At 49.1% G+C, this 13,642-nt stretch overlaps 1 protein-coding gene across 1 annotated transcript; it reads left to right on the top strand.

The window, feature by feature from the left end:
* The first annotated feature begins 5,731 nt into the window (after window positions 1–5,731).
* On the top strand, window positions 5,732–7,423 carry LOC146756835 (uncharacterized). The gene has a single exon (XM_085523821.1). It carries the CDS (start codon window positions 5,732–5,734, stop codon window positions 7,391–7,393), a length of 1,662 nt encoding a protein of 553 aa, XP_085379947.1. The 3' UTR covers window positions 7,394–7,423.
* The last annotated feature ends 6,219 nt before the right edge of the window (window positions 7,424–13,642 follow it).

The following is a 13,642-nucleotide window of genomic DNA, read 5'->3' as shown; positions in this document are numbered from 1 at the left end:
TTGGAGCAACTGCAGGATGTGTAGCAAAAACTTGGAGCTATTGCAGGGACTGTGCCAGGAGTTGCAGAGGCTGCAGCACTGTCAGCAGATCCAGCTCTCTTCCCCTTGAAGATGCTGAATAGTGTTGAACACAGCTCAGTAGGTGTGGGCCAGGCCCTGGCACACTGCAGTCATTTGGGCCTTTTCAGGATTACCAGTGCCACAGCAGACCTGTCTCCAATATTCTACCAGTTTCTCAGGATCCTGCAGTTGCTCGGAGATGAAGTTCCAAAGCCCTGGGGGTGCCCACCACTCCAGGCAGCTGCCCAGACTGTCCCACACCCCCTGCCATGCAGAGCCTTCTCACCTTGGGGCAGATCTCTCACTGATATTCCTGAATAATTGTTTAACCTCAATCCTAGAATCATAGAATCACCAAGGCTGGAAAAGGCCTGAAAGATCATCCAATCCAACCGTTCACCTATTACCAATAGCTCCCACTTAACCATGTCCCTCAACACAATATCCAGTCTCTCCTTGAATACCCCTGGTCTCCCAGAGACGACAGTGTAAAATGTGTAATTCCTAATCATACCAACAATATTACTTCCAAAACCCAAAGATGTCCAAAGAGCTGAATGTGCACAAAACTTCACTTTGCCAATTTTATCGTGGTACAAACCAAGGTCAAACAGCATAGCAAAATAAATACCCTAATCCAGCATCCAGAGTTGACAAATGATGCAGCAGGGAAAACAAGCAGCAAGCAAGGAGCTGTGAAATGCAGCTTCATGAGAAGACTCAGCAAGCTTCACACATAGGGAAACTATCAGCACCATGGCCTGCACATCTCCAACTCCCACAAAGCCCTGTCCACTCTGGACAGATGTGCTGTTACCACAACCCTTGGAGCCTCACATCAGGCACCAAAATGACTGTGGTTGTTGAACCCAACATGTGGCTCAGCAGCTCACAGTGCTTTGTGCACTGCCCCATTCCCAGTGGGATGGGGATGAGAACTGGGAAAAAGAGTACAACTTCTGGGTTGTAACAAAACAGTTTACTAAGAGATAAAAGGAGAGGAGTAATAGTTATCACTATAAATCCGTTGATATAGAATCGTATGTAACAACTGATGCACAAGCACTTGCTCAGCACCACCAGACTGATGCTCAGCTGGGCCCTGAGCAGTGAAGAGACTGAGATGAACTCCCACCCATTTCAATACAATTTCTGCTTGCTGTCAGCTGATAGACAACATCTCTTTGGCCACTATCAGTCAGCTGTCCTCACTCTGTTCCCTCCCAGCTCCATGTGCCCTTTACTGACCATGGCCTTGGCTCCGTACAACACTGCTTAGCAGCAGCTGTAAACATCAGAGTGTTATCAATGGTTTTCTCCTAGAACCAAAACACTGCACCATAGCAGGCAGTCTGAAGAAAAAAAATTCTTCTGAGCTGTAACTCAGATTCCTGCCTGTCCCCCTCCTCTTGTTCTTCCTGATCAGGAAGCAAGGAACAAAATATGCTGCTCTTCTTTTTGAAACCTTTTCATAAGTTCTCAGCTGGCTCCTCTGCCATCCCCGGGCAGAGCTCAGTGCACTCTCACAGATGGCAGCAGCCTTTCTTCATCTTCATTGCCTACTCATAATGAAGAGTCTGTACCTACTTTGCTACAGTTCAGAGGTGGGAACCATTCCACCATGTCTCTGTGAGACAAACAAGACCCTAGGCCTGCAAAGGCACGGAGATTTGGAGTTCACTGAGTGAATGTTTGTGGTCCTCTCATTAGTGTAAGGATTCTTCAGAAAGCATCCCCTTCCAGAAGCATGTTTTGATTTAGCCTGTCTGGGTCTTGCATCTACACTGTGGTACTGATGTTCAGGGCCTTGCTCAGAATCAGCAGCCTGCATGGAAGGAAAAGCTCTGTGGTTTTCTCTTGATTTGTCCCGTTTATTTCCCATGCTACCCGCACTGGTCTACAGGCACTTTAGGGCAGCAGTAGGTTGGGGTTACCCCCAGAGGGTACACAGTAAGATTTAGGACGGGGTATTGGCAACAAGACTTTCTCTGAGGAATCCTCACACAATCCTATAGAACAACTCAGAGGCTTTCCATTCAATCTCCAACAGCAACAATATCCCTCAGCCCTTCTCTGTCACATCCAATTCCCCACCCTTCCCCATTTGGACCTGGTTTAAAGCCCTATAATCAATCAGTGCAGGAGCATTTCAGATGGGGTCATGGAGGAGGCAGACTGCCATTCTTGGGGTGGCCATTTTCCCAGGAGGGGATGGTGGGAGGGCTTTGTCCCATCTGGTTCCACCAACACTTGCATCCACCCAGCAGAAGGCTGTGCCCTCTGTGTCCCACTTGACCTCTGCATGGAGCTTACAGTTGGCAGTGACATGGCTGAGAGGCTCTGGGCATGGATTAAGGGACAGGGAAGTAATGTGCCTTCCTAACTTCCTCCCTGCATACCTTAGCAACTTCCTTGTAATCTCCCCAAGCATCCTGCCCCTTCTTCCAGAGGCCGTAGATTCTCTTTTTCTTCCTGAGTCTCAATAGTTTTTCCCAGTTCATCTGCACTGGTCTTCTTCCCCTATGGCTCACCTTATGGCATTCAGGGACAGCCTGATCTCGTGCCTTTAAGATTTCCATCTTGAGGAGTGTCCAGGCTTCCTGGACCCCTTTACCCATAAGGAGCGACTCCCAAGGGACCTGTGCTACAAGTGTCCTGAACAGGTCAAAGTCCGCCCTCTAGAAGTTCAGGATAGTAGTTTTGCTAGTCACCCTTCTGACATCTCCAAGAATAGAGAATTCTACCATTTCATGGCCACTCTGCCCAAGACAGTCCCCAACCTTCTCAACTCCTACCAGTCCTTCACTGTTAGTGAAGAGCAGGTCTAGCAAGGAACCACCCCTGGTAGGACTTCATACCAGCTGCATAAGGAAGCTGTCTTCCATACAATCTAGAAACCTCTTGGACTGATTCCTCTGCTCTTTATTATATTCCCAGCATATATCAGGGAGGTTGAAGTCTCCCAAGAGAATGAATGCTGGCGATTGTGCGACTTCAGTAAGCTGCTCATAGAATGCCTCACCCATCAATTAGGCGGTCTATAAGAAACCTTTAGCAAGATGTCACACTTACAGGCCTTTCCCCCGATCCTTACAAACATGCACTTCATTCTGAAGCCCAAGCTCTACAACATCAAAACTCTCTTTAATATAAAGGGCCACACCACCACCCTTCCTTCCTCCTCTATCCCTTCTGAAGAGCTTGTAACCATCCATCACAGCACTCCAGTCATGGCAGTGGTCCCACCATGGGTCGGTAATAGCAACTAGGTTATGGTTTGTCAGATGCACAGTTGCTTCCAGCTCCTCCTGCTTGTTGACCAAGCTGCATGCGTTGGTGTAGACGCACTTCAGCTGAGGCATCTGCCTCTCTCCCAGTTCAAACAGCATTTCCCTAGGCTTATCTCTGGTAAGCCTTGTTTTGTCCACTCCCCCATCATAGCTAGTTTAAAGCTCTTTCGATAAGCCCCGCTACCGTCTGTGCTAGGATTCATTTCCCCCTTTGAGACAGTTGGGTTCCATTCATGGATAACAGACCATGGGCCAAGTAAACTGTCCTGTGATCAAAGAACTCAAAGTTTCTGGCTCAGTACCAACCTCTGAGACAATTGTTCATTGCTTTGCTTTCCAAGCCTGCTCCGTGTCCCTCACTGCCCCTGAAGGTATAGAACAAAAAATCACTTGATCTCCCACTTTGTGAACTAAATGGCCTAAATTCCTGAAATCTCTTTTTATAGTTTGTAGTCTTATCTAAGAAATTTCATCACTGCCCACCTAAACTATGAGTAGTGGAAAATAATCAGTGGACCTAACCAGCATTGGGAGTTTCCTCATTATGTCCCTGACCTGAAGCCAAGAAGGCAGCAGACTTCCTGACGGCTCGGGTCCAGTCTGCAAATGGGGCCCTCTATTCCTCTGAGAAGGGAGTCACCCACCACTGCCACCCTTCTTTCTTTCATGGCAGAGGAAGTCACAAGGCTTGGTAGTGACTGCCTTGCATTAGGTTCCCTCCTAGGCAGATCCTCCATTGCCTCCCCATTCTTATCTCCTTCAGATTTCAGAGTGTCAAAACTGTTGCTTAGATGGATCAGGGGTCGAGGGCTAGGCAGGCATGGGGGGGCTCCTGTGACGTTGAGTTGGGACTCTCTTCCAACCCTCCTCATCAGTCAGGTCTGTCTGACTGTGACAGGGCAGGGAGTCAACCACTTTTCTGGGGGTATCTGCCTGGCAGCCTTCCCTCGGGGATGCCAGCAAGTCACTCCACCAGCCCATCTCCCGATCACACACCCTGATGGTAAATTGTGAGTAAAACCTTGAGTAAAGTGAGAGTTCAGCTAGAGAAAAGTATGAGTAGAAACCTGGATTGACGTGAGGGTAAACCCAGAGTAAAACCAGGATCCCATCCATCATCATGCTCAGCCTCTAAGGGGAACATTTTCCAGTGTTGCTGTGTAAAAAAATAGGTTCCTCACATCTAACCTATGTCTCCCCTTTTTAATTTAAATCCATTTCCATTTGTCCTGTTATCATCAGACCATCCCATCCTTATTCTAGTGTTAGGCATCTCATCCTCAGATGGAAACCCTGGGGCTGAATTGGGATCAGTTTTTCAAAGAACCACAGGAGTTGCAAATTCACCTAGCTGAGTTCAGATGTGCACAGTGAGGTGTCTGTGTGTGAGTCCCTCATCTGAATCCTTGGTTTTTATTCCACAGGGACTGCACTGCTCATACACAGTCTCTCAGTGATGCCCAAGGTGCCTTGGGTGATCCTAGTTTTGTGCCAGTGCTTGTAAACTGTGACGGAAAATCTATGAGATAGACACCTCCTTCTGAAGCATCAGCTGAGGGCCAGAATGGAGGTATTCTTGGCCATCCTAAATACCACTGCAGCCCCGTGCTTAGGGCACCCATTGTGTCTTTTGCACCTGTCCCTATGGAGCATGTAGTGATATTCTGCTTACCAAATGGATGAGATCAGAACAGAAGAGGCAGATTTTCCTCTCTGCTCCATCTGTGGCATAGTCTGGATTTCAAGGCTTTGCAAAGCTATGGCACATCTACGTTCTTGCACTGATGACACTTTAGCATGCTCTGGGCTCGCATTTCAATGGCATCTAATAAATCTAGGGTCATACCAGTGTTGTATTAGGCGAAATACGGGGATGTTATCGGGCTGTGACGTGACAGGCCCTTCCCCATATTCTGGAAGAATCTTGCTACGTGTAATACAGTAGGAGTAGACGAAGTGGACAAAGGTTATATAAGGTCGTGTGTGCTTCAATAAATCGCCATTTTACCACGCTACCACCTTGGTGTCACTTGGTAATTGGTCTAACTACTGCTTCAGTTGGAGGCGAGAGATCGTAAAGCCATTAACGATCATAAAGCCTTCAAATGGTGACCGCCGACGTGATTCGTCACGATTAGGCGTGATTAGGGACTTTAGGAGGAAGGTAGTTGTCTGCTAAACGGCAGCAGGATCCCACTGCGGTAGCGAATCCTCTCGTCGCGGAGTAGTGGAAGCCCAGGGTCGAAGAGGAGTGGCCATCACTCTTCGACTGGTGGGAGAGCGAGCTCGGAATCCCGGAATCTCGGAATCTCGGGGACCCCCAGGAACCTTCGGGGAAGCGCCAGGGAGCGGCCAGGAGAACTACGTTCGGCCGGGGCGACATGGAAGCCGTTATCAAGGTAATTCTTCACGCTTGCAAACTTCACTGTGGGAAACAGGCTCCTTCCAAAAAGGAGGTAACAGCAGTTCTTTCGCTGCTGGAAAAGGAAGGGCTTTTAACAAACCCGTCTGATTTATACAATCCTGGCAGATGGGATGGAATTACGGCCGCACTATCTCAAAGGTCGCTGGCCACTCGAAAAGTATCAGAATTCAAAGTATGGGGACTTATCTTGGAGGCGCTGAAAGCAGCACGGGAGGAGAAGCTAGCAAAACAACGTGCTAGAGACATTCTGGGTTTGGAGACGGGGGGAGGCCGGGGGGGGAGTCTTGACTCTCTTACAGATTCAGTGCAAGGCAAGATGGCGCCAGCTCCCCCGAACACACCTGTTCCTTCGCCTGAGACGGACATTCCAGAAGGCAGCCCTGAACAGGAGGACACCCCGCCTCCGCCCCCCTATCCTAACTCCTCGTATCCTTCATTGGACGCCTACAGGGATGAAGGGGGAGGGAAGCCCCTCGAGGAATGCGATGTTGCTACTGTACCTGATAAGAACAAGGACAAGGGAGAGAGAAAGGGGGGAGGCATGGTGGTGCCACCAGAGCTGAAAGGAGGAGGTGTGGTCCCACCAGAGCTGAAAGGGGGAGGTGTGGTGTCACCAAGGAAAAGTGTAAGGAGGGGTGGTACTTCTTCGTTGTCGGGTCCCGCCTGTTGCTGTGCGTATGCCGAGAAAGGGGGGGATTGTGCCAACCCATGTGATAGTGAAGGTGAATGTGGGTGTGATGATTTCATGTGGCCCGCCCAAGGGGCTGGCCAAGCCGCCCAAGGTGCCACCCAAGGGGGATGTGGTCCTGCGTGGGCCGCCCAGGGGGCCGCCCAAGGGGGATGTGGCCCCACGGCACCCGTACCGTGGAGCCCACCCACTTTCACTGATTGGGCCCAGACAAGGGAGGACCTCCAGACAGCCGACCCGGAAACAACAGCTTTTGCCCTCCCGATAATAGTGAAACAGGACGGTCCGGCTTGGACCCCTCTGGATTCCAAGGCGATTACTCGCCTTGCAGAGTTAGTTAAGAACAAGGGCTTGCGTTCTCCGGTAACTATGTCAGCAATTGAGGCTCTCATGGCCTCAAGTCTCCTGCCGTACGATGTGGTCAGTCTCATGAGAGTGATTCTTGAGCCCGTGCAGTACACGCTGTGGTATGATGAATGGAATAGATTGCTTCAGGCTGTTGTCGCTGAGGCAGCTCGTAATAACAATCATCCGGCTAATGCGCATACAGGTCAGGGCCGTGGAGCTAGGGTTGAAAGAACTACTCTCTTGCGCCTTCAGGGACTAGCAGATGGTATGGTGGGGTCCCCGGAGGGTCAAGCAAGAGGGCTGAGAGCGGGGGAGTTAGCTGCGCTTACAAAGGCAGCCCTTCAGGCGCTGCGGACAGTGGCTAAAGTTGCGGAGCCTGTGCTCCCGTGGTCCGACATCAAACAGGAGCCTTCTGAGTCATTTTCTGATTTTGCAAATCGCTTGATTCGTGCCATTGAAGGGTCTGACCTCCCGAAGGGAGTCCAGCCTTTGGTTGTGATAGACTGTCTCAAGCAAAAGTCGCTCCCGGACGTTCAGCAGATAATTAGGGCAGCTCCTGGAACTTTGAACACCCCAGGGTAGATTATCAAATATGTGCTAGATCATCAGAAAAATACTCCCTCCAATAATGATGGCTTGGCAACTGCCGTGCAGGGAATGGCTGCCGAAGTCAGCTCTGCGATTAAATCTGCAGTGATGATGGCAGCTCACACTGGGGATGAGAAGGGAAAAGGTCCGTGTTTCAAGTGTGGGCAGCATGGTCATTTTAAAGCACAATGCCCCAAGAAAGCTGGGCAGAGCAAGCCGCAAGGAAAACGTTGTCAGTTGTGCAATGGGGTTGGACATGTTGCGCGTCACTGTCGAAAATTTGAGGTTTTGCCGCAGGGAAACTGGAACGGGAGGGTGCCAGCGGCACGGTGGCGCTGACCATGGATCTAAGTGATAGGCCATTGGTGAGGGTCATGATGACGTTGGACCCTGGAGTGCCTACACTAGGTCCTAGGACGGTGTACCTTACAGCTTTGTTGGACTCTGGTGCAGATGTTACTGTTATTGCAGAGCGCGATTGGCCATTCCAGTGGCCAAAGGTTGCAACATCAAAGGTCCTGATAGGGGTGGGGGGTGAAATGACCACCTCTGTGTCGGATGCGGAAGTGGGAATTTCAATCATCAATCGAGATGGCTCAATAGAAAAAACTGTTTTCATCACCCCCAATATAGCTCCGATCAGGGGATCTCTGCTAGGCAGAGATCTTCTTCTTCTCATTGGGTTACGGCTGACAAATTTATCCTAAGGGCCACTGTCCACCACTTGGCGCTGCAGCATGCGATTCCGCTGCGTTGGAAACAGGATACATCTCCTGTTTGGGTGGATCAGTGGCCCATTCCTGCTAAAAAATTGGCAGCGCTCATACAGCTTGTTTCCAGAGAACTTGCACTAGGCCATATAGAGTCATCGCTTAGCAATTGGAACACGCCCATCTTTGTCATTCAGAAGGCCTCTGGATCGTTTCGGCTGCTCCACGATCTCCGAGCAGTCAATTCACAGATCATCCCCTTTGGTCCTGTCCAGCAAGGGGGACCTTTGTTGTCAGCAGTCCCACAGGGATGGCCTCTGATGGTCATTGATCTAAAGGATTGTTTCTTCTCTATCCCATTGGCTAAACAGGATAGGGAAGCCTTTGCATTCACAGTTCCGGTTGTAAATAATCGAGAGCCAGCTCAGAGGTACCAGTGGAAGGTTCTTCCGCAAGGTATGGTCTGTTCACCTACGATCTGTCAACTTGTGGTGAGCAGAGTCATAGAACCAGTGAGAAAGGCACTGCCAGGATGCCAAATCGCCCATTACATGGATGATTTGCTGCTTGTTGCACCTGATGATGCTCAGTTGAAAACGTTGGAGGGGCAGATCGTCCGCACCCTCATCTCTGCAGGGTTTGTGATCTCTCAGGAAAAGATCCAGAGAGAACCAGGGATTGAATTCCTGGGCTATAAATTTGGATCTTCCACAGTAATCCCGGAGGGGCTGGAGATTAAGCCTCAAATTACAAACTTATGGGATGTGCAGAAGTTGGTGGGGGCACTGCAATGGGTGAGGAATGCCATTGGCATCCCTCCGCGCCTCATGAAACCTTTCTATGATCAACTGAAGGGATCAGTCCCACAAGAGGAGAGGCATTGGAATCCAGAGATGGAGTCAGCCTGGCAGGAGATACTGTCAGCCTGCTCCACCAATGCCCTTGCCAGGTGGGAACCTGATCGCCCGTTGGAGGCTGCGGTCACTAGGTGCCAGCATGGTTCAGCTGCAGTGATTGGGCATGCTTTGAACTCTCGGCCACGCCCACTGTCATGGTTATTTTCTGCTCAGCCGGTGAGAGCATTTACCACATGGCTAGAACAGCTGTCATATTTGCTGCGAAAGGCTCGCCTCACTGCGATCAGAGCTTTCGGGAAGGACTTGGAAGTCATCTATTTACCAGGAGCTTTTCGAAATGTGCAACCTCTGCCAGATGAGGTGTCATTGGCTGTTTATGACTTCAGCGGAAAGTTTTGCTATTCAGACTCACTGCCAATTTTTGAACTGGCAAAACCCCTCCAGATATCATTGCGACACAGGGTCCTGGACACCCCTGTGAACGGTCCTACAGTCTTCACTGATGCTTCGTCATCAACGGGCCAGGGGGTGGCTGTGTGGCAAACAGTTGAGGGTGGCTGGAGTTACAAGATGATAACAGACAAGACAGCAAGTGTTCAGATGCTCGAGGCTAGGGCTATGGCAGTGGCACTACATCTTTGGCCCACGAAGCCTTGCAATGCTGTCACGGATTCTGTGTTCGTGGCAAAAATGCTGCTACGGATGGGAAAGGAAGGGCAACCGAGTACAGCAGCTGCAGCCCTGTTAGAGGATGCTTTAGCTATCAGGGTTGCACCCGTTGCCATCCTTCATGTTCGCAGCCACTCTGAGGTGCCAGGTTTCTTTACAGCAGGAAACGACATGGCTGATCGGATAGCAGGGAACCAGGTGTGCACTTTGCAGGAAGCTCGTGATCTTCATTCAGCACTTCACATAGGGGCCAAGGCACTGGCTCGAGCCTGTTCTATCCCGATTACAGTCGCTAGGGAGGTAGTGCAAACCTGCCCTCACTGTAATTCTGCGCCAGCTTTAGGAGCGGGGGTTAATCCTCGTGGTCTCGCTCCATTAGACGTCTGGCAAACAGACTTCACAATGGAACCACGGATGGCCCCACGACAGTGGCTGGCTGTGACTATTGACACGTCCTCTACCGTCATTGTAGCCACACAACATGGTCGTGTCAGTTCTACAGCAGCACGACACCATTGGGCCACGGCTATAGCAGTTTTGGGAATGCCGCGCCACATAAAAACAGACAATGGTTCTTGCTTTATTTCGCGTTCGTCCAAAGATTGGTTAGCTCGCTGGAATATCACACACACCACAGGCATTCCGGGAAATTCGCAGGGCCAAGCTATCGTCGAAAGGGCTAACCGCCTCCTCAAAGAAAAGATTCGTGTCCTTGGGGAGGGGGAAGGCTATTCGGGAAAGATCCCAGTATCACAACAAGGGGAAATCTTGGCCCGCGCACTGTATGCACTAAATCACTTTGAGCGAGGAGAAAATTCCAGGACCCCCACCCAGAAACATTGGCGGCCAAGAATCATTGAAGAAGGCCCGCCAGTAAAGATCAAGGTGGATAATGGGTCCTGGGAGTCGGGATGGTCCATACTAGTCTGGGGAAGGGGGTACGCAGCAGTAAAATGCAAAGGCACAGGAGACATACGTTGGGTGCCATCGAGAAAAATTAAGCCAGAGGTTGGTGGTGAAAAAGAAAATGTCAGGGAAATAACAAGAGCTGAGTATCCTCTTCCAGGACCTCTTGATCGGCCGCCCAAGGAATCCTGAACTGGTGGAGCGCAGAAGAAGATCTTTCATCTGGATACCGAAGAAATTCTTGAGACTCAAGAACCCAAAGGACCCAGAGAAACAACCCCTGCTGCCAACGAGAGACACCATTTTGATGCTGCTATGTCTTTTGTCTTTATGTTGGTCGCCGGTGGGGGGTGTTCACTTGATCCAACAACCTGGGAATCTGTGGGTTACTTGGGCGAAACAAACAGGCAGGACGGATTTCTGTCTTAGCCTGCAATCAACTACCTCGCCATTTCAAACATGTTTAATTGGGATTCCTATATGGGGGAACTCCTCTGAGTTTCAGGGATACGTAAGATCATATAATCCCATACAAGATCCATGCAGAGAATTCTGTGCACTAACAGCTATTAACATCACACGCAGAGATTTAGGGAATGACACTGTAATCCTTGTGAAACAAGGTCCGTGAAACAAGCTAACATGACTTCCACACTGCTGAGTGAGCTACTTGAAGACACTGACAGTATTAGATATGCTATGCTTCAAAACAGAGCAGCAATTGATTTCTTGCTTCTCGCACAGGGTCATGGTTGTAAAGACTTTGATGGGATGTGTTGTTTTAACTTGAGTGATCATAGTGAGTCATTGCACAAGAAGTTGGAGTGGTTAAAAGATCACACCAAGAAGATTGGCATCCAAGATGATCCTTTTGGTAACTGGTTGGAGAGTTGGTTTGGTGGTATTGCACCATGGTTCAAGCAATTGCTTAAGGTAGTGCTGATAGGGCTTCTCATATTCCTCGCATTTATGGCTTGTGTGCCGTGTGTGTTTCAATGCTTGCTAGGCTGCCTGCAACGCATGGCTGAAAGAATGGTTAATACGCAAATAGAGTATCATAAGATGCAAGATAGGCTTTAAGGTGAGATTTAGGTGTTAAGATTTAAAGAGAACTTTATACATTTTATAAGTCTATAGAGTTTGTAGATTTCACACATATATACAAGGTCACACATTTATAGGTCTATAAGTTTATAGATTTATATTGTTGCGTATTGTAACGGGTTAAGCCTTTTAAGCATGGGGAGGGGGAAATGTTGTATTAGGCGAAATACGGGGATGTTATCGGGCTGTGACGTGACAGGCCCTTCCCCATATTCTGGAAGAATCTTGCTACGTGTAATACAGTAGGCGTAGACGAAGTGGACAAAGGTTATATAAGGTCGTGTGTGCTTCAATAAATCGCCATTTTACCACGCTACCACCTTGGTGTCACTTGGTAATTGGTCTAACTACTGCTTCAGTTGGAGGCGAGAGATCGTAAAGCCATTAACGATCATAAAGCCTTCATACCAGTTGACAGGAAGCTGGAAAATGTTGTCACATTGTAAGGAAGAACAAGAAAGATGACACGCCAATTATGGACCTGTCAGTCTCACTACAGTGCCTGGTAAAATTATGGAGAAAATGATGGTGGGAGTTATGGAAAAACACCTGAAGGACAATTCTGTCATTGGTCACAGACAACACAAGATCCTGAGAGGAAGGTCCTATTTAATTTCAGGTCTTTTTATGATACCTTTATCCATTGAGCTGAACAAGGGAAGGCAGTTGATGTAATCCTTGAGGATTTCAGTAGAGATTTTGATACTATTTCTCCAGCACCCTTCTGGACAGAAATTCCTGCATACAGCTAGACAGAAACATTACGTGGTGTGTTGTAATACAAGAAGAATTTTACAGAGCAGCAGCCATGGATTGAGATAAGGAGTTCACAGAGCAGCAGCTGCGGAGCAGGATAAACAGCATGAGAACAAAGGACATCTCTAGGAAAAGAATGAATGGCTCGTGGCTTTGAAGGGGGGTTATAGGGTTGTTAATGCAGTAGCTTTCCTCCAATTAGCGTGTGTGATTTTTGGACGCCCCTGTCTGTCTCCTATAAAAGTATGGCTTTTCGGGTAATAAATTGATGCAGCTATATGTAACCATATTGGTGTTTGTCTGTTTGTCCCAGCACGCTGACATTTTGCCTTTCAGGTTCACCAGCAGTGGTGGGTGAGCAGTTGGACAGTAGTTCTGTCCCAAAGGATTATAGTCAGTGGGTTCCATTGGGCTGGTATATGGTCACTGTCAGAGTTTCCCAGGGCTCCACTTTAGGGCCACTTTCCTTTAATGTTTATGCAGATGACTTGCATGCAGGACTAGAAGATGTTCTGAGCAAGTTTGCTGATGAGACCAGATGAGGAGGTGCTGTTGCCTCCACTGAGGGTGGAGAGGACTTGCAGAGAGATGTGGACAAGTCAGAGAAGTGGGTATCAGTTGGTACTAAGCACCAAGTGCATAACACATAACAAGAACAAGTGCCTGATTGTGCACCTGGGTATGGGCAACCCTGGACATACACACTGACTGGATATGGGACACATGAGAGAGGTCTGACTGAAAAGCATTGGGGGTCCTTCTCAACATAAAATTGGAAGTGAGTCAGCAGTGTGCCCAGGCAGCCAAGAAGGCCAACGGTACCCTGGAGCGCATAAAGCAATTTATTGCCAGCTGGGTGAGAGAAAGGGTTGTCCCTCTTTGCTCTGCATTGCTACAGCCTCACCTGGAGCACTGGGTGCACTTCTGCTCACTGCATAACATAAAGGACATAAAACTATGGGAGAGTGTGCACTGGAGGGCATTGGAACTGAGAGATCTGAAGTTCAGAGTTTCACAGGGATTGACTGCTTGTTCAGACTGGGCCCTTCTCACATCCCACATCCTGCAATGAGACACAGGGCACATGTGGGATAGGAACTTAACAGCATCCTTGCACCACATGCAGAGCCTGGGATCTTCCGTTCCTATGTCTTTCACTTAACATCATATAGACTTCCAACTCACTGCCACAGGAAGTGCCCTGAGCCAACATGAGAGACAGGATTTCCCTACTTCTGGTC

This window comes from Coturnix japonica, chromosome 25, assembly GCF_054131305.1.
Source record: "Coturnix japonica strain WE chromosome 25, WE-NBRP24, whole genome shotgun sequence".
In the NCBI taxonomy this organism is placed as follows: Eukaryota; Metazoa; Chordata; class Aves; order Galliformes; family Phasianidae; genus Coturnix; species Coturnix japonica.
This window is presented reverse-complemented; position numbering and strand designations above follow the sequence as displayed.

What these genes read in the sequence shown, in the direction of transcription:
- LOC146756835 (XM_085523821.1), top strand. Translation starts at nt 5,732, where the DNA reads ATGGAAGCCGTTATCAAGGTAATTCTTCACGCTTGCAAACTTCACTGT.